The sequence below is a fragment of the Phyllobates terribilis genome, unplaced genomic scaffold, assembly GCF_046119375.1.
Source record: "Phyllobates terribilis strain yellow unplaced genomic scaffold, ASM4611937v1 Scaffold_1__5_contigs__length_1240528914, whole genome shotgun sequence".
NCBI classification, from domain to species: domain Eukaryota; kingdom Metazoa; phylum Chordata; class Amphibia; order Anura; family Dendrobatidae; genus Phyllobates; species Phyllobates terribilis.
The window spans coordinates 342086100-342108394 of NW_027362761.1; the positions used below are offsets into that span (position 1 = coordinate 342086100).

Here is a 22295-nt window from a genome sequence, read left to right on the forward strand (position 1 = left end):
ATAACACAACCATCATCTGCTGGCAAAGATGCGGGCTCAGGAAATGACATTGGACATACCAGTGTGTCCAGCATCAGTAAGGGGTTAAAACTTTATTTCCATGATAAAGGGGTTTTCTTATTTTCTTTATTTTCTATCTTCAGGAGTGCACTGTTCCATTTAGATTGCTGGGGGTGGTGCGCTCCTAAGATTGGTAGTTCAGACCAATAGCATGTTTGATCCGCATTGCCTGTGCAACATGGGAGTAATGCTGGGATACTGGTTAGCGCCAGATTAGTGCTAGCAAGCTATATAGCAAACAGCTTGCAAGCACTTAAGCACTAGGAGACAAAGCACACTGAGATGGTTGGTAACTAAGGCAAAGAGCAGTAAACTATAGAGTTAAGATTTTAAAATATGAAGTAAATTGCAATGTTGCTAGTTTTAACAAGCACAGCAATTTTAACCTATACTAAAATTACAATAAAAAGTTTACTTTAGGTACTAAATAACTTTTTCCAACTTATCTTTTCTTCCGAGCTGTTATAAAGCTGACTCTCATAATGCCTGAGGTATATTTAAAGGGAAATCTGCTCCCTGTGTGTGACTATTAGTAGCCTTGGCAACCTCTGTTAGCCCTGAAAGAAGTAAACTGATTTTAAACCCATATAATAATAACGCTCTCTATGACCACTTGACCTTTTATCACAAAATAAAACATATACTTCAAAACTATTAACATAGTTGTGGAACTGCCCATATATATTATAGATTGTTGACCTTGTACCACTATTTACTGGCATCCAGCAAATTACAGAATGAAAAATTAACTTGGATGGAGTGATTTTTAGATGCTAAAGATCACCAGTCTCATTCCTTAAAGAGAATCTGTCAGTAGTTTTTGCTATGTAATCTGAAGACAGCAGGAGACAGAGGCTGAAACACCGAATTCAGGGATGTGTCACTTGTCAAAGTGCGTGCTATTGTTTACTAACTGTGAAAGATTTATCACTAAGAGGGCGACTAAGGTAATAAAGGGAATGGAGGGACTAGAATACCCAGAGAGGTTGTCAAAATTAGGCCTATTTACGTTGGAAAAGAGAAGGCTTAGGGGAGACCTCATAAACATGTATAAATACATCAGGGGGCAGTACAGAGATCTCTCCCATGACCTGTTTATACCAAGGATGGTGACATAGATGAGGGAGCACACTATGCGTCTGGAGGAAAGGAGGTTCCTGCACCAGAATAGAAGGGGATTCTTTACGGTCAGAGCCGTGAGACTCTGGAACTCTCTGGGAGAGGAAGTGGTGATGTCCAACTCGCTTAATGAGTTCAAGAGAGGCCTGGACGCCTTTCTTGAGAACAATAAAATTACATCTTATGCTTAGTGATAGTTACTTAATCCAGGGATTTAATCTGACTGCCAGATTGGAGTTGGGAAGTGAATTTTTCCTCAATGATGTAAATTGGCCTATACCGCATGAGTTTTTTTTGCCTTCCCCTGGATCAACGCTGCGGAATAGCTGCAGTGCACAAGAAATAGGCTGAACTGGATGGACGCTTGTCTTTTTTCGGCCTTATAAACTATGTAACTATGTAACTATGTAAGAGACTAACATTGCAGGACTAGTCCATCAACTCTCCCATCTGCGATAAGCACCTCACTGACTATGGATTTTGCACACAGAGAGCCTGGTGGGGGCGGAGTTAGCTTTCTAAGCTGTGCTTCATTCTAAATATAAAACCTTTGATTGTGTCAGAACTGATGCACCCAGTAAACTAAGTAATAAATCATTGCATTCAGCTTCTCTTTGCCTACATTATGCTGAACTCAAATGAGGTAGCAAAAACATGCTGAAAGATTCCCTCTAAATATGTATGTTTAATCAGATGTAAATGCCACTGTCCGCCTGAATCTTGTGTAATTTTTCTCTTATTCCTGACATTTGGCCCCTTATTCCTTGTATATAAATCTTGTCTTTTTATCCAACTGGTCAAGGTCATCAACTTTTCTCTGAGTGTTTTTGAGGACAAAGCCTAATTGGCTAACAAGACAAGATTTATATGCAGAGAAGAAGGATGCCATATCCCAGGAATGGGAGCAAAAATCAAACCCTTATTTACAATATTTGGTTGCTTTTCTGTGAACTTACTTGTGTAGCATATTGAAATGTAGCAGATCCTGTGCTCTGACTAGCTATGTACTTATTAAAAGGAACCTATCACATTACAAATGTGGTCCAATGAATTGGCACCACGATTTAGAACAAAATGTGCTCAGCAGATTCAATAAAATTAGTAGTTTGTTCATTTAATCCTTTGGATATTTTGGGCTTAGGGGTACAGTGGGCTGTTGAAATCAGTAATTGATGATTTCCTCTATATGCTCACCCATAGGAAAAGCTGTCTATATTTGAATAGAAAAATCCACTAGATCCTAGAAAAATCAGGGGATTCCCATTTCCAAAGTACGATTCAATCAATAGAACTTGAAATAAAAAGTTTTATAATTGGATGTGTTAAAATAATGTTCCTGTGCTGAAAACATCTTATAAATATGCCTCTGCTTTGTACTTTGTAATGGCTGTGTGCAGGAACTTGGTCTGATTATACTGCAGCTCCTGGGCAGGGGAAGATGCAAAAGAGAGTATACAGACGGGACAGTATGGGATCGCGACTGCTGGTTTCTGTAAGGAAAATCATTTCCCTGCTTGTTTGAAAGCTTGTTTTACCTCACAGAAAGACTAAGCTGCAATCCTTGTCCTGCCTTTATACTCTCCTTTACGTCCTCCCCTGCCCAGGAGCTGTGGTATGATCAGACCATGTTCTTTCATGGTCAGACACATCCATTACACAGTACACAGCAGGGGCACATTTATAAGGTTGTCTCGGGACAGGAACATTTTATTAACACATCCAATTGTGGAACTTATTTTTATTCTAAGATCTAATAATTAAAATGAACTTTGTTTGTGGGAAAACCCCTTTAAATGAATAAACCATTAGTTATATTGAATCCACAAATGTGAATAAAAATCTACTCCGCACGTCTGGCTCTTTAACATATTGCCTGCATTTTCAATGTGAAGGGTTCACTTTAATTTGTTAAAAAAAGAATATAAATTCCTGAATAGTTATGAATCACATGATGACTGCATAATAGCATTATGGAACAAGAGTAAATTCAGCTTTGTACTTAAACAATCTTTACATTGCTTTTCTTAGGCAGTTTTCACTCATCCATGAACAACACTGATCATGGTCACAACACAATACCCTGCTCTACCGCCAGATGTCTCGGCTTTAGCTGTCTCACAGGCATATAGGGTCTTGGATGCTGGTCCACTAGATGACTCCTTTCATTTCAATTTGGTGCTCACAGCTTGTTGTCAACACTGATCTGTCTATAGTTACAGGCTAGAAAGAAGGATTACCGGAAGTAGGGGCATGTCTTACAAGCCTGCTCTCTCTGCCAGCTCTCTTATAGTACTTTTGTTCCACCCGTCTCTCTTCATCCCAGCCATGTCTGCTATTTTACACCCAACTTATATTTTATTTTCCTCCGTGTGTCTCATACATCAGTAGTACACATTGAAACAGTGGAGACTAAAGGAAACAAAGTCAGGATCACATACAACTGGCAGCTCAGCTAGTATAGCACTTGACCCGTCCTCTGTCAGAGGATCAAGAAGATTGGGAGGCATATACAAGTTGGCAGAAAAAGTGGCAAATCCGCGGTAACGTGCTTTACATATGCTATATATGTTGGCGCTATATAAATAAAGATTATTATTATTATAGGTTTATGCATCCTTGAGTCACAATACTCTACTCTACTGCCTTTGGTCTTGACATTGGCTGACAAGATGTCTCTTTTAATTTCAATTTTCTGTCCACTGTTTTTTGTCAGTACTGATTCATCTATAGTTACAGAAAAGCATGAAAGATTATAGGAAGTAAGGGCATAATCTTAAAAGTATATTCTATCTGCCACTCTATTATGGTACTTCTGTTCCATCCTTCTCTCTTCATCCCAGCCTTGTCTGCTATTGTCCACCTAATCTGTATTTCAATTTCCTCCTAGTTTCTCATAGTTCATCAGCAGCGCAGCGCAGCAGCAGCAGTGGGGTGTAAGGTGATGGAAGTCAGGGTCACATACAGCAGGCAGTACAGCTAGCATAGCACATGCCCATCCTCTGCAAAAAAAGTGCTGCCAGTGAATAAAGTAGCTGGGGGGAGGGGCATATAAACAAGTTTACAGAAAAAAATGGCAGATTAGCAAAGGTAATGTGCTATATAGGTTTATGCATTTTTTAAACATTTCCATTCAAATGACAGGTACACTTTAAAATAAATTATTATTTTGGTATTTTAAAGTAACTATTGTTCTGCATGTTTAAACTTTTTTGTACAAAAGGAGCAATTCATACAACTATAAGGAATTTTTTGTACGTCTATATCATAAGTTTACATTGAGAACAGACATTGGTTTTCCCAGTTTGAGACATACCTGTCAGATAGATGTAAAATGTGGGCGTAATTGATGTGTTTACAGAATTTGGTGACACTTCACGAGTATCTAAATGGAACTGTTTAAGACATAATAAAGGAAAAGAGTTTGTACAAGTCCAATGTGTCTTTTAATATCTCCTTTTGGTAGATTCTGTTTTAGTAAAAACATTTTTTTTCTTCAGTTTTATAGAAAACTACTATGAAATTTTCCAGATGGATTTTAAAATTGGCAGTTCGACCGACCCATCAGGAGTACAGATAATCACCTGGCAAGTTGAATACCTTGGGCAAGTTCTATCAGATCTTGGTGTCTCCAAAATATACGTCAATGAAAGGGACATCATGGCTTTAATACCACTGGCAATGGTATGTGATATTTTCATTTCAATTTGACAAATTCTTTTTTTATTTTCAAAGTTTGTGATTAATTAAAGATAAGTAGAGGAATAAAAATAATGCCTTCTCATTTCTTTTTCCATCATTTAAATTTCAGCACGTATGGAATGTATAATGATTTGGGTAGTAGCTTCTGGTACTATCCCAAGGATATGAGACTGCACTTTGAGATGTAATTGGTTAAGCATTTAGATCAATAGGACAGAACAAGGGCACAAAGTGTTGTAAACGTCAGCACAAGTACCTTGAATTTTATTTTGTTGGCAGTGGGCTGCGAAAGGAATTACTCTTTTAATGGCCTAATGTGTAATTTCCTACAAAAATTATACATCAATTTAATGGGTTCATGTTTAGATAAGTGCACAACATAGAATTCAGAAAGACAATCGATAATAATAATGAATGAGGAGATGGGCAGACTGCACCTGCAGAAAAATACATCAAGAACATGATAGGTCTATTTATCTGTCACTCTGATAAATCATTCAGGTTCATTCATCAACATATTTACTACTTTTATGCAATTGTACTTTAAGCCTTATGTGTACTTGCTATATTTCGTGATATGTACTGTATTTTAACCACAAATCTCTATACATCTGCCATACTTATTAGTTAATGCATGTACTTACTTTGCTATCTAAGGTTTTTTAAAATAAGTTTTTGCTCCCTAATATCTACTGCTATTTAAACATATTGCAGAAATGTCTGATTTTTTTAAATAATTGTATTTCTTATAATTAAATAATTTTGGAGCAACATTTTCTGGAATTATGTAATATGAACTTGCTCTATTATTTTTTCTAGAAATGTATTAATAAATTGACTATTTGTGAGCGTATCCCTACAAAGCCTGATACTGCCCAATTAATGCTGACAGGGGCAGACCATGTAGGACCCACTGGTTTTACAAGAGGAATGCCAACACATAGTTATGAAATTTAGTAAAATGGTATATTTCTTGAAGGAATAAAATAAACAACAGCACAATGCAAAGTTCTAAAAATAACCAGAATTATTATATTAGGGGAAATACAAGTATTTAGTAAACAGATACATCGGGGGTCGTAACAGGTTCACTTTAGCCCCTTCCCGACTGGGCAGTTTTTCATTTTTACGTTTTCATTTTTTCCTCTTCTTTTTCAAAATTTTTTTCTATTTTTCCATCCACATGGAAGTATGAGGACTTGTTTTTAGCTTTCAATAACATCATTCATTTTAATTTTTGATGTATTGGAAAATGGGAAAAAGTGCGTTGAAAGTTTGCAAAAAATGTAACTCCGCAATTGTTTTTTTTGCTACAGCATTTCGTTATGTAGTAAAAATGACCTGCCAATAGGATTCAGAAATTCATAGAAAAAAAAAATGCTAATATTGTCATATTCCAAGACCCATGATGTTCTCATCATTCTTGTTGCTAGGTGAGTGTTTGTTTTTTGCCCACTGAGCTAACGTTTTTATTGAAACCATTTTGGGTAGATATAATGTTTTAATCACTTCTTATTACATCTTTTTCAGTGTTGTGGCAAGCCCAAAAAATTCAATTCTGGCACTTTTAGATTATTTTTTCTTGTTGCGCCATTTACTAATTGGTTACATTAATTTTGATAGATTGGACTTTTATGGATGCAGCAATACCAAATATGTATATATTTTTTAATTATTTCTTTATTTTTAATGGGCTGGTTTTCATAGAAGCATTGTCATAACACGAATGGGGATCTTTAAAAAAGACTGAGGCACCATAAAGTAATCCTTAAAAAAATGTGATCTTTGTTCCAATATTTAAAAAGACCTCACAAAAGTGAGGAGACAAAATGAGGTAATGCGTCGGCCATATTTGGCCTTTCTCAAGCCTAAAATATACAGCTGTATATCACCTGTCTGGTTCTCACCACATCTTCAAATTGCTACCAATTGCACTTAAATAATTGAGCCTCTGACGCTGGACTGGTACTTCTCAAGAGGGTTATGCGCGAGCTCAAAAGATCACAGCATTAGGACATCATGACATGCGCAGTGACCTTACGCAAACATGTTCAAGACCCTCCTAGGTTCTATTAAAGCCGGAATTCCTAGCCCAGTGTGAGAGGCCCAGGGATTTCAGTGTTTGCAGCAGCAAAGATGCAGTGAGGACAGGACAGGTAACGTTGAAGAGTGGAGGGACCGGAGAGATGAGCAGTTAGGTGAGTATAAGGAGTTTTATATATTTCTTTAAATATTACATTTAGAAATTAGACGTTGAACATTAAATTAATGGAGAATAACTTCTCCATAAATTGAATTTCCCATGGAAAACTTCATGAACAGGTAAATTACAATTTTGCCTGCTTATTGTTAATACTCACCTAACCATTCATCTGTCTCGCCATCCCCTCAGCTCACCACATGGCTCTTCGCATCTCTTCTTTTTGCCTTCTCCCGTGTCACATATTTTCTTCAGCCTCTTCCCTACACTCCAGGGCTTCCAACTCGACTAAGCTTTGGATGTCAATGGGCCATCACTCGAATGACACCCATCGTAACTTTGTGACATGTGCCGCATTGGTATGCTATACAGTGACTTCAGAGTCCTCATTGAGCCGGAAGACCTAGCCAGGCATAAAAAGGTCCGAAGAGAATGTGCATGACGGGGAAAGTGTTAAAAGAGAAATGTAGTAGACCAGATGGCTAGCTGCAGGGTTGACGATACAATTATTCCAACTGTTTGCTGGCCCTCTACGGTTCACCAAAATGGCGACTTTAACTAGCTACTCTTTAGCTGAATTCGCAGGGAGCAAATTGCAAAAAAAATCCATATTTTAGATAATAAAAGTTTTCGTGAATTTCGAGAAGAATTCATTTTCAGTCAAATAAATTTGCTCATGTCTTTGTATTAGGTATTCACATGACTGTAATAACTTGGAAAATTCATTCAACAGGTTATTTTGTGTGGAAATGAACAGTAAATAATATTAGCTATAAAACCTAAACCATGAAGTGTTTTTTTCTATATTTGCATACCAAAAAAATTCTATAAATTCAGATTTACCCCTAAATAACACTGAAAAAATATACAATGTTCCGCAGAAAATAACGCCTCGCACTACCAAATCAGCGAAGGAATAAAAATATTACGGCTGTTTAAAAGCGGAGAGGTAAAAAAAATAAAAAATTGGCTGGGCAGTCATTAAAACGCTGTAGGCCTGTTATTAAGGGGCTAATAATTGGCAGTTGTTTTTTTTCTTTTGACAGCTTGGCCACACTAGAATGATACAACACTATTTGGAGTCTTCTTCGTTTGAGAGCAATTGTGGTTTAATAGAGCACCAAAGACTTGGAATCGGTTTGTTAACCTTATTCACACTGATATATAAAATTACATTCTATATTCTCCCCAGATAGAGTGAACATGTTGACCAGGGAGTACAGAGAATCAATGTACTAGCGCTAACTTTCCAAGTTATATTAAGTTTTAGTTGGAAAAGTATAAATCACCAACTCTATTTCATGCCATCAGGAACTAGAATGCCCTTTTCATTTTTCTAACAATTATCTGAGTGCCTTTTGCTGTTAATATGACCCATTACTCCAAAGTAACAAAGACTCTACCTATTCCAGCCTTGCTGCTATTTTCCATAACATCAGCTTTTCCAGTAGCTGGAGCCTGCTGTTTGACTTGTCGTTTCTATTGACACTCCACAGGGAGAAAGAAAGCAAACTACAGTACATGCCATTCTCAGTAATGCACTTGACATTAAAGTCATATGGGAAATCTGTGTAGCCTAGGTAAGCATGCCTATGTTCAGAGAGGAAGGAGAGGACAAATGGAAAACTATTTTTCTAAGGAAGAATGAATATCGCCACATTTATACCTATTCTAGTCCTGAATTCTACAGTGATAGGACATATTTGAACAAAGAGGTCATAAGAATTAAATGACGAAAGCAGACTTTTGCAGTATTGACATGGGAAGGTATAACCTATATTTTGTTTTTTACGAATTACTGCTAAAAATAAAAATTCTACTTTTGATTTTCTGATTGTATGTTTTCTATTCTATTTTTTGTATGCAACTATGAGGGCATACATCTTTTAGGGCTGCTAATAAATGCATTCAGATATATGCCACAAAGACCCTAAGAAACAATTGTGTAAATCATGCATTGGTTTCTATGGGAGAAGTTTTTTTAGTTGTTCTCTGTGCAGAGTGGGGTCATGAGATGAGCTGTGACCATCATTTATTGTAATTTATGGATCCAGTTTATTTTATAAAGATAGTTGTTATGTAGTGTTGATCGAGCACTAAAATGCTCAGGTGCTCGAAGCTCGGGCCAAGCACATTGTGATACTCGGGTGCTCAACACGAGCAGCGAGCCCAATGTAAGTCTATGGAAAACTCGAGCATTTTTCTGGTGGTCTCCCCCGGCGGTTTGCAGAAGGTCAAAAATTGCCCAAATCGATGGGAATGGTGCTCAATGAAACATGGCAGGCAGGCAGAATATATAGACAGGCAGGCAGGGTATATAGGAGGGTGCATGAAAAACATAGCAGGGCACTCGGAATACACTAGTGCCCTCCGATTTTCACTCACCCGTCTCTTTAAAGAAGCCGGCAATTCAGCAGCCTCATTCAGTTATAACATCAGTGCCTGACAATTTAGAACAGAAAGAATAGAGCATCATACATAGATTAGATAGATAGAAACATGTCAGTCACATATATAATAAGTACAGTGACAGTGTTGGTTACTGTACTTGTCATTTAGCTTTAAAATAAAGGATTTATAAAAAAAAATTGACCCACAGAGCTTCCCAGGCAACTAATATCAGCCCCCAGCTGAATACCTAGCCTTTACTGGCTATTAAAATAGGGGGACCCCAAAAAAAATGACGTGGGGTCCCTCTATTTTAATAGCTAGCAAAGGATAGGCAGACAGCTGGGGGCTGATATTAATAGCCCAGGAAGGGTGCCATGAATATTGGCCCCCTCCCAGGCTAGAAACACCAGCCCTCAGCCGCCCCAGAAATGGCGCATCCATAGGATGCGCCAATTCTGGCACTTAGCCTCACTCTTCCCACTGCCCTGTAGTGGTGGCAGTGGGGTAATAGGGCTGGGGTTGATGTCAGCTTATAATGCTAGCTGACATCAAGCCCAGGTTAGTAATGTGGAGAAGTCAATAAGACACCCCCATTAATAACCCCATAGTGAAAGTGAAAAAAAACACCAACACCCAGAATAAAATCTTTTAATTGAAATAAACACAAAATACTTTAATATTCTAAATTAAACTCTACTTACCATTACACCCATTCCAGCTGAAGCCAAAGTCTTCTGCAATAAAAGTAAAATAATTAACCAACCTCATCCTTACCTTTCCATGGTTCCCACGATGGCTCCAGCTCTGCTACATTGAAATGGCAGGCTGGATAGTAGCAGAACGCTGCCATCCAGCTTGCCATGCTGCAGAGACACTGAGAAGGTGTCAAACGAACTCGGCTCACCTCATGCACGTCACTGACAGCGTGGGAGAATTCTACTGCGCATGCGGTGTCGGCAAATGACGTCACCTCGTGAGCAGGAGAATTCTCCCACGCTGGGATGGCATTCTCCCACCCTGTCAGTGACGTGTATGAGGTGAGCCGAGTTCATTTGACATGAACTCGGCTCATCTGGATGCCTTCACAGCGAAACACTGTGAAGCGCAAGCATGCCTGCGCTCCACAGTGTCTCTGAAGGATGACAAGCTGGATGGCAGCGTTCTGCTACGATCCAGCCTGCCATATCAATGTAGCAGAGCTGGAGCCTTCGTGGGAACCCTGGAAAGGTAATGATGAGGTTGGTTAATTATTTTACTTTTATTGCAGGAAACATGGGATTCAGCTGGAATGGGCGTAATGGTAAGTAGAGTTTAATTTAGAATATTGTTTGTTTATTTCAATTAAAAGATTTTATTCTCGGTGTTGGTGTCTTATTGACGCCTCCCAATTACTAACCTGGGCTTGATGCCAGCTAGCATTATAAGCTGACATCAACCCTAGCCCTATTACCCCACATCCACCGCTACAAGGCAGTGGGAATAGTGAGGCTAAGTGCCAGAATTGGCACATCCTGTGTAAGCGCCATTTCTGGGGCGGCTGAGGGCTGGTGTTTCTAGCCTGGGAGTGGGCCAATATTTATGCCACCCTAACTGGGCTATTAATATCAGCCCCCAGCTGTCTGCCTAGCCTTTGCTAGCTATTAAAATAGAGGGACCCCACGTCTTTTTTTTTTGGTGTCCCCCATTTTAATAGCCAGTAAAGGCTAGGTATTCAGCTGGGGGCTGATATTAGTAGCCTGGGAAGCTCCGTGGGTATTACCCCCTTCCCAGGCTTCATACATCTGCCCCAGCTGTCTGCTTAACCTCCGCTAGAGAGTAAAATTATGGGGAACCCCTTGCCAATTTTTTTTTAAATAAATCCTTTATTTAAACCCTAAATGACCAGTACAGTAACCAACACTGTCACTGTACTTATTATATATGTGACTGACATGTTTCTATCTATTTAATCTATGTATGATGCTCTATTCTTTCTGTTCTAAATTGTCGGGTACCGATGTATGCCGCTGATGAATTGCCGGCTTTTCATGTTTCACTGAGCACTGTTCCCATCGATTTGGGCAATCGCTGTAATGCCACAACCAACATGGCTATGGAATTACAGTGAGTGGCAGGCAATCCCAGCATGTTGATTGGCGCTCTAAATAGCAGCAAACATGCAGGGCGGGGATCCGAGCTCCCGCTCGAGCATCGCGCAAGTACTCGGCGAGCTCCGAGCATCTCGAGTACTGAGATGCTCTGGCGAGTACCGAGCAGTGGTGAGCATGTTCGCTCATCACTATTGTTATGTCTTATGATTTTCCTGTTTCTGGTAACAATGAGATGACTTTTTAACCCCTTCATGACTCAGCTTTCCATTTTTGACCTTACATTTTTTCCCAGAGTCATAGATTTTTTATTTTTCTGTCCACATAGACATATGAGGGCTTATTTTTTGCGGGACGAGTTGTACTTTTGAATGACATAATTAATTTTACCACATAGTGTACTGAAAAACAATTCTAAGTCCAGTGAAATTGCAAAAAAACACCAAAGAGAATGTGCACAACTGGGAACGTGTTAAAAAGGAAACGTGGAAGACTAGATGGTGAGCTGCAGGGGCAGCGGTACAATTTTTTGGAACTGTTTGCTGGCCCTCTACAGTTCACCAAAATGGTCACGTCAGCTGGCCACTAACTTGCTGAATTCACAGGGAAAAAATTGCTAAAAATCCATTTTGTGCAAATTTATTTGAATGTAATCGAATTATTCTCGAAATTTGACAGTCTTTATAGTAGGTATTCATATCACTGTAACTTGGAGAATTCATTCAACAAGTTATTTGGTATGGAAATGAACAGTGAAAAATATAACCTAGAATACTTAAATCATAAAGGGCTTTTTTCTATATTTGCATTCCCACAAAAATATATAAATTCAGATTCACCCCTAAAGAGCACTAAAAAAATACAATTTGTTCTGCAGAAAACAGCCTCATGCAACCACATCAGTGAAGAAATAAAAATGTGGTGGCTGTTGAAAAGCGGAGAGGCAAAAATGAAAACTGGCAAGTCATTACAGCCCTTTCAGACCTGTCATTAAGAGGTTAATACATATCATTGCCAGTTGTTTTTTTTTCGCAATTCTAACATTGATTTTTGGGAAGTTTTTACTGCGTACATAGTGCGGTAAAAATGACCTTGCAATATTATTCTCCTCTTCAGTACAATTAGAGCGATACCAAACATGTCCAGATTTTTTATTATTTTAGAGGAGAAAAAACATTTTTTAAGTTTGAAAAAAACATTTTGAGGTTGTGTCACCAGTTTTTATTTTTCCCTCAATGGAGCTGTGTGAGTGTCAAAAATAACCATGGCAACATGATGTTTTTATTAATACCAGATTGAGACAGACAGGACATTTTGATTACTTGTTACAGCATTTTTTGTGGTATTAGAGCTATCCAAAATATGCAATTTTGGTGTTTTTAATTTTTTTTTCCGTTTACAGTGTTTATCAATCGGGGTTGATTGTTTTTATATTTTGATAGCTCAGACTTTTCTGAACTCGGTGATTTCACATATATGTATTGTTTTTATTTTTTTATTCATTTTAATGGGGGAAAAGGAAAATGATTTTAACTTTTTTAATGTTTTTTAATTTTTTTACATTTTTTTTACATTTAGGTTAACTTTTACTGCATTATTGAACCTGTAATCGTCTGATTGTTTGTACTATATACAGAAATTCCATAGTATTTCTGCATATACAGTGGGAAAAATAAGTATTTGATACACTGACGATTTTGCAAGTTTTCCCACCTACAAAGGATGGAGAGGTCTGTAATTTTTATTGTAGGTACACTTCAACTGTGAGAGTCAGAATCTAAAAATAAAAAACAGAAAATCACATTGCATGATTTTTAAATAATTAAATTGCATTTTATTTCTTTAAATAAGAATTTGATCACCTACCAACCAGCAAGAATTCTGGCTCTCACAGACTTGTTAGTTTTTCTTTAAGAAGCCCTTCTACTCTGCACTCATTACCTGTATTAATTGCACCTGTTTGAACTCGTTACCTGTAGAAAAGACACCTGTCCACAAACTCAATCAATCACACTCCAACCTCTCCATCATGGCTAAGACCAAAGAGCTGTCTAAGGACACAGGGACAAAAATGTAGGCCTGCACAAGGCTGGCATGGGCTATAGGACAATAGGCAAGCAGCTTGGTGAAAAGGCAACAACTGTTGGCACAATTATTAGAAAATGGAAGAAACACAAGATGACATTTTTCCTCAGCCTGGGGATCATGCAAGATCTCGCCTGGTGGGGTAAGGATGATTCTGAGAAAGGTCAGGAATCAGCCCAGAACAACACAGGAGGACCTGGTCAATGACCTGAAGAGAGCTGGGACCACAGTCTCAAACATTAACATTAGAAACACACTATGCCGTCATGGATTAAAATCCTGCAGGGCACACAAGGTCTCCCTGCTCACACCAGCATATGTCCAGGCCCATTTGAAGTTCACCAATGACCAGCTAGATGATCCACAGGAGGCATGGGAGGACTTCTGTACCAAATATTAAGTTCTGTTTTTCCATTGTATCAAATACTTATTTCATACAATAAAATGCAAATTAATTATGTAAAAATCTTACAACGTCATTTTCTGGATTTTTTTAAAGATTCTGTCTCTTACAGTTGAAGTATACCTACGATAAAAAGTGTATCAAATACTAATTTTCCCCACTGTAGTAAAAATCACTATCTGTAAAAAAAAATAGATCTCTGCAGTGTCAGCCTATTACTTGTGGTTAGAGTAAAAAATGTAAAATTTTAGTTTTCTTAATATAAATAGTGACGTGGCAAAGAAAAATAATCACCAAAAATTCTTAAATATATTTAACGTAAAAACATGATTTATACAGTCATTTTTTTGATAACACATCCCCTTTAAGCATTGTTCACCTTTGTATGTACAAGGAATGTAACCTAATGAAACCTAAACAGATAATTATTTGTGATGGCCAATCTTCAGAATACTATGACAAAAATATTATTTGCATTTAAAGAGAATGTGTCATCAGAAAATAAAAAAGCATGATATAAAAACTAGGTTATGTCAAATTATTATTTTTTTTTAAATTGCTTGTGTTAGAGTATTTCATACAAGAGAGGTTATCGAGCTTCTGGGAAATTACTGGCTGGGAGACAGAGATACACAGAGTGGCATATAACAAAGTCTGAAAGGGCAGGCTCAATGTTTGCTCTATGAATCAGTTATTAATCACAATGGGTGGTCGCAATGCAATGCAATATGATGTGATTCCAACAATTCGACCATGCTCAGGTGTTAGCCTCAAATCATAATATAGAAAAACATGTTACATAATCAGATATCATTACTTATGACAAGCAGATTGATCCGCCGAGGATCAATTTCAAGTTGAATTTCCTGAAATTCAATTTTCACCACAAATTCAGCACTCTGCAATTCAATTTATGAGGGTTGCCCATCAAAAAATACCTAGCAGACGAGTGGGCTTCCACATAATGCCCAGCAGCTATCACATGGTGTAACACAGCCAATCAGGGGGGTTATCAAAGCCAGTATGAAAGATGGGGGCTGGCTGAAGAGCTCCATTGTATGCTTGTAGCATGTAGTGAAAGGAGGTCAGAGCGCACAGCTCATTCCACTTAGAGATAGAGATAGAAAAAACCCTAATCAAATTGTGGTGTACTATTTTGAGCGCTCAAGCATTTTGAAAATGGGATTGCTAGTCTCTGTGACTGAATTGATTGATATGAGATACTGCTGTGACAGTACTTAATAGCAGACTTTTTTTATAGTTCACACACTGCAAATAAGGAGAATAGTTTCAAACCCCTCAGTGCTATTTTTGCAACTAAACCAAAATCATGAATAAACATGAATCCAAGGCGTGTCACAGAAAGTATGCTTTCTGCTTTAAGACTAGCAAGCCATTTTTCTGTTTACATCCTAAAAAAAAGATCTTTGTAATCCAGAAATTTAAACACAACTGTCTACCTCATAAACAGGGCTGTGGAATCGGTAAGCCAAACCTCCGACTCCTCAATTTCCATGACACTGACTCCCACTCCATGACTCCGACTCCCTCATTCATGGCTCATGTTTAAGTGATAAATCTACTGTAGCACGGATTAATCTCAGCTAAAAGTCCAGACCCTTAGATCAGGAATAGGACAGGCATTTATAGGACATTTCATAACTTTCCCAAATTCTTAGGAAAAAATATTCCCCACAAACTGCATTGAACTTTTGTACCCAATTTACTATATATTTTAGGAGTTGGAGTCGGTCCATTTTATACAAACTTCAGCTTCACCAAAATGGGCTCCGACTCCACGACTCCGACTCCACCGCCCTGCTCATAAAGTGTGAGCATTGTAAAAAAATATTATTTGCACTCTTCGTTGTAATATTCCAAATTTAGACCAATACAGATGCCAGCTGAATAAAGCTTGCTTGCTTTTGGGATGTGAATCTTCTTATCTTTTCTTGTATGGCCTTATTTTATAAAAGCATATGGCCATTTTTTAAAAAAAACAAATCTATTAAAGAAAAGTAACATCTTATTGAGCTTGTTTTAAGGCCATCTCCATCTCTGCCGTCCATGTGGCCATGACTGATTTTGTCCCCCTAAGGAGGTCGGTCATGGATGTGGCCACCATGGCAAAGTTTGGAATGAAACTCCTGTAGTACTCCATGATTCCCAGAAAGTCCCTAACTTGCATTTTTGAGAGTGGTTTCATCCAGTTCTAGATTGTGTCCACTTTATTGATCTGGGGTTTGATTTCTCCTCTACCTAGTACATATCCAAGGTATTTGGCCTGCTCTTTCCCCAAGGTACAATTTTTTGGATTTATAGAGTCCTGCCTTCCTGAGAGTATCAAACACCGCCTGGACCTTTCTCAGATGACTTCTGTAATCTGGGCTGAAAATTACAATGTCGTCCAGATATGCAGCAGTATAACTCTTATGGGCTGCGAGGATCTGGTCAATGGCCGCCTGGAAGATGGCTGGAGCTCCCTGCAGTCCGAACAGCATCCAGACATATTGCAAGCAACCATCGGGCATAGAGAAAGCAGTCTTCTCCTTGGCTTCTTGTGACATGGGGATTTGCCAATGTCCCTTTGTTAGATTCAATGTGATTATGTATCTTGCCGGCCCAAGTCTCTCGATCAGCTTGACACATAGGACATGCATTGAACCTAGAGACTTCGTTCAGCTTCCAATAACCATTAAAGAATCTCCATTCTACATAGCTTTTTGGATCAAGCTCAATCTGGTTAGACCACTCGCTCTTAGATTCCTTAATGACACCGAGATTCAGCATATGCTTCACTTCCTTGGAGATCAGTTTTCGGCTGGCCTCTGAAATTCTGTAGAGCTTTGAATTCACCCACACATGGGGTTCCATCAGAACCTCATGTTCTATGACTTCTGACACCCCGGCAAATCTGAGAGCAAGTCCCGGTTTTGCTGCAGCAATTCCCAACATTGCTGTTTTTGGGCCTTCGACAGCATTTCGGTTGTTGTGACATCTTCAATTTACACTGCTGGCTTAACCAGCAAACATGGAGTTTCAATAGGGTCCCTTTATTACCATGCCTTGATGGGTAAGGAATATCAGAACTGAGAGATGGGAGTGGTTAACTGCCAGGTGGGACTGGACTTGTAATACCTTAAGATTTCTCGGTGACATCTGGGCCATTAAAACATCCGCCTTACCCGTTCTTTTGATTTGTCAACACTCAGATGGCCACCCAAGACATGTGAATGGGCTCTGTCCAACACCCTCCATCTATAGGGGCCTGGTACCAACAATTGCTCCACTATTTACTCTCTGACTTTAGTAACCCGGTACAATAAATCCTCACTCATCATAAAATAATCTGGTGTTAGCCCCCGCGTTCTGTGTTATGCCTTTTATAACAGTTACATTATTGAACGCTTCTTTTAGCGTTAGGACCCTATGTTGGTCACCCTTATCTTAGGAATGTCAACCTCCGGGGATACTACCTCCTCATCTCACACCATTACACAGAAGGGAAACCAGTCAGATTCTGGAGTTGGTGAGACTTCTTTACCCGAGAAATCAAGGTCTCCGCCCTTTTCCCACAAGTCCCAAAACAACATAAAGTCCTGGCCTATGATAATAAATAAAACTAAAATAAATCCTGGACCATGCCAACCTCATGGGACTCAGTATTTTGGGCCATCTCAATGACCACTCTGGCCACCGGATAGTCTTTGGCAACCCCATGAATGCAGAGGATGCCCACCATCTTCCCAGGGATCAATTGGAGAGGGAGTGTGGCCCTCACGAGGGTCACCAACCTCCTTGAGACTAGTAGTTCAGTAATTTGCAGACCATTCACTTTCACAGGACAAGCTTGGGGACCCTTGTCAGGTGGACAGTCCACACTGTAAGCTGGATATGCATAGAGTGAACACCGGAATTCCATGCTACAGTCCATTTGCCCGGTGATCAGGGGACAATGGGTAGCTATATGTCCTGGGCCGTGACATATCCAGCAAATTACATCCCCTGATGAGACCCTCAGCATGACTTCCACCGTGCCTTTGGACTTTGGATGTCCCACCCCCTTTTTAGCCTCTGCCCCCTGATGGGGCCCCCAGTATGGAGTGGGTTGCCTCTATCCAAGGAACAGGCAACCCCCTGATAGCTTTCAATCAGTCTGACCAAGTCATCAGCATTCTCGGCATTCAGTGGATCTCCCTGGGCAACACAAGTCTACATCGGGCTTGGAAGGGAGTGCACGAACCGGTCTATTACAACTCGCTCTACAATCTGCGCTGGGGTAGAGGACGCAACCACTTTTGAATGAGGAGCAGAAGATCAAACATTTGGAAGTGAGGGAGTTTGTCATGGTGATATGCCCAGCGGTCACCCTCAAGCGTGCCAAAATTTCTGTTTTCAATTTTGCATATTCTTTTGCATCCTATAAGGCTAAATCATAGTAGGCCTTTTGTGGCTCCCTCCAAAAAGTATGGCACCAGGAATTCCGCCCACTGCTCTGGTGGGAGTTTCTCCTTATCGGCGACCATTTCAAAAACTGTTAAAGAGGTTGTGCCACCATAAAGAATACATTTAACTAAGCAAAAAAGGTGAAAATAAATGGTTTTGTAATTTACAATTATTAAAAATTATTTTCCATTCAAAAACTAACAAGCTTTCATCTTCTGACGTATGCCCTCTGGCGTCCCTTGCCTTATTTCATTCCATCCTCCCAGTGGCCGATCAGCTGCCTGAGCTTGCGCAGTTCCTGTCATCATAAGAGGCCCCACCCCCAGTGTGCAGAACGTATACTCCCTGCTCTCACCTCACACAGGTCTGACAGCGAGCGCAGGGAGCAGATTCCTGAAAGCACGGAAGCGTGTCAGTGATTCTTCCCCCTCAGTGCTCACACAGGTCTGACCTGGGTTAGATCAATCTGCTTCACAGACCTGTGTTAGTGCAATTGCAAACAGATGCCTCCTGAGCTTACACAGGACTGCGAAGCAGAATGATCTCACCCTGAGGTAAGACCGGTATGAGCACGGGGGTGGGCGAGGTGAAGAATCACTGACATCACGCTTCCGTGCTTTCAGGAATCTGCTCCCTGCACTCGCTGTCAGACCTGTGTGATCTGAGCGCAGGGAGAATATGTTGTGCACACTGGGGGTGGGGAGTTGGGCAGGAACTGTCCAAGCTCGGCCAGCTGATCGGCCAGTGGGAGGATGGAATGGAATAATGCCAAGGGGCAAACTTCAAAAGATGAACACTTGTTATTTTTTGAATGGAGCATAATTTTTAATAACTGTGAATTACAAAACCATTTATTTTCACATTTTCTGCTTCTTTAAATGTATTCTTTATGGTGGAACAACCCCTTTAAAAATACCTTTATATTGTTACCCGGAATCATTTTCTTAAAGTCTCTCCTCACCGCCTTCTGGATAGAAAAATCATCAGCTGACCTTGGAATCATAGCTTCCGCCGTGCCACGAACCACCTCTGTGAGTAATTCAATCTGCTGCAGCTGTTGTCGGTGCTGTTGAAGGTGCTGCAGGGTTTGTTGCTGATGCTGCTGCTGGAGCTGTTACATAAGCAGCTTACTTGTCCCCTGTTGTGACAGCTGTTGCTGCTGCTGCACCTGTTGGGCTTGCACCAGATGTTTAATCAGGTGCTCCATGCTGTCTGATGCTGCTCCCTGATCTATATCTGCCTTTACTCATGAGATGATTCAATATTAAAGAAAGGACATACAAAGAACAATGCATATAAAAAATTACTTTATTAATAAATATAAAAACAGAATACACAGGAAATTCCAAATGGCAACAAGTAACTTGGTAGTGAGACCATAATGGGCACCACAAAGTAGCACACACCTAGTTAGGAGAAATGTACATAGTTATAGGTTTAGTCAATAGAAGGAGTGTATAATACACCCGTTCTCCAGAGCTACAAGACTCATATAATATAATATAGATAGCTAATGAAGTGCATAGTGCTAACATGAGACTGCTATAATGAAAATAACTAGAGCCTAGCTCATCCAGGATAGATATGCCCCTTTCAACTTACATGTGTATTTCAGTCTGTGGTGCCAATGCAAGTCTGTGGGAAACAGTGACTGTAATATGGTAAGTTTCAATGTAATATTTAATAAAACATTTCAAAAAGGAAATGCAAAAACCTGAAACTTTAGAAAAGCTTATTTCAGCAAATTAAGGAAAGATCCAGGGATCTTTCAAAAGGGAAAAAATCAAAGTTCACCACCTGATATAACTAGTTTAACACAAAAAGAAGTACGCCTGCTTCTGAACATATTAAACATTGACAAATCCCCTGGACCAGATAGTATTCATCCATGGATACTGAGGGAATTGGGCTCAGTAATTGATAAACCGCTGTATTACGTATTCTTAGACTCTCTTGTAACAGGGGTAGTGCCACAGGATTGGAGGATAGCCAATGTGGTACTGATTTTTAAGAAAGGTAAGAAGGTGGTTCCAGGTAACTACCATCCAGTAAGTCTGACATCAGTAGTGTGCAAACTCTTTGAGGGCATCATAAGGGACCTGTAGAGTTATATTGCAGAGAAAAATATTATAAATGATAATCAGCAAGGATTCATGAAGAATAGGTCGTGTTTAACTAACATGTTGGGGTTTTATGAGAAGGTAAGTGTAAATCTGGATGTTGGTAATGCGGCTCATGTGATTTATCTGGACTTTGAAAAGGCATTTGATACTGTACCACATAGAAGCCTTATACTGAAGCTACAGAAGCAAGGACTTGGGGGAACTATATGTCGATGGGTAAGGAAACAAAGGGTCATCATAAATGGTACATTCTCTAAATGGGACATAGTCAGCAGTGGGGTGCCACAGGGATCTGTGCTAGGACCAATTCTCTTTAACGTCTTTATTAATGACCTGGGGGATGGGATTGTGAGTAAAGTGTCAGTTTTTGCTGACGATACTAAACTATGTAGGATATTAAAATCTGATCTTGACATTACGATATTGCAGCACGATCTGGATAAGATGACTGAATGGGCAAACACTTGGTAGATGAGGTTTAATTTAGATAAATGTAGAGCAATGCACCTAGGACGGAGTAATCGTATTGCTGCATACACATTAAATGGGAGTATACTCGGGACTACAGAAAAGGAGAAGGATTTGGGTATTCTGGTTACGAGTAAGCTGAGCAGCAGTACTATGTCAAGCAGCTGCCACAAAAGCAAACAAGATTTTAGGGTGTTTAAAAAGAGAAATAACATCTTGTGATCATAACGTAGTGTTACCCCTTTATAAATCACTGGTGATGCCACATCTAGAATATGGAATCCAGTTTTGGGCTTCACAGTTTAAAAAAGATATTGAGAAGTTAGAGTCAGTTCAAAGGCGGGCAACTAGAATAATTACAAGGGATGGAAGGCCTCTCATATGATGTGAGGTTGAAAAAATTGAGCTTCTTTAGCTTAGAAAAACGACGCCTCAGAGGGGATCTCATTTACATGTATAAATATGTGTATGGTCAGTACAAAGGTCTAGCCCATGACTTATTCCTTCCAAAGACTATACTAAGGACCAGGGGGCACTCATTACAGGTGGAAGAAAGGCAATTCCGGCTCCTAAACAGGAAAGGGTTTTTTACAGTCAGACTGTGGAATTCCCTACCACAAGAGGTAGTAATGGCAGATACTATAACAGCGTTCAAAAAAGGGTTGGATGATTTCCTCGATACACATAACATTGTGGGCTACAGTTAAATTAGACAAAATGTTACACCTATACTAGTACTTTTGATCCAGTGTTCTTGCACTGATCGCCTTTTTCAGGGTCAAGAAGGAATTTTTCCCCGTGATGCAAATTGGCTGAATGTATCCTGGGGTTTTTGCCTTCTTCTATATCAACAGATTTAGGTATAGGGATTTTAGTAATACCATAACAGTAATATAAAAATAAAACTAATTTAAAAATTATAAACTGGTTTATTTGTAATTATAATAGTGCAGTAATGATAAAAATAAAAATGGTAATTCATTTGTGAGGCCTAGTTCCAGTAAGTTAGTGTAGTGTTGGTATGGGGAGTACAATTGGGGGAGAAAGGTTGAACTTGATGGACCTAGGTCTTTATTCAACCTACGTTACTATGTTACTATGTAAGTCCATACAATAGTGCTGGTTAGCCCACATGGCTTAGAGTAAAGCTTCTTAGTCCTTTAGCAAGGGCACTGTTATGCGCTTCCAAGATGGCAGCAAAAAGACTGCAACCA

The 22295-nt window shown here is 39.4% G+C and overlaps 1 protein-coding gene across 1 annotated transcript in view; it reads left to right on the forward strand.

The window, feature by feature from the left end:
* The window catches only part of LOC141260424 (transmembrane protein 132D-like), a 1566153-nt gene that overhangs the window by 1059623 nt on the left and 484235 nt on the right, over positions 1 to 22295 (forward strand). The window contains exon 4 of the mRNA XM_073676136.1: positions 4677 to 4860. Coding sequence (XP_073532237.1) covers positions 4677 to 4860 — 184 coding nt within the window. The remainder of the gene's footprint in view (positions 1 to 4676; positions 4861 to 22295) is intronic.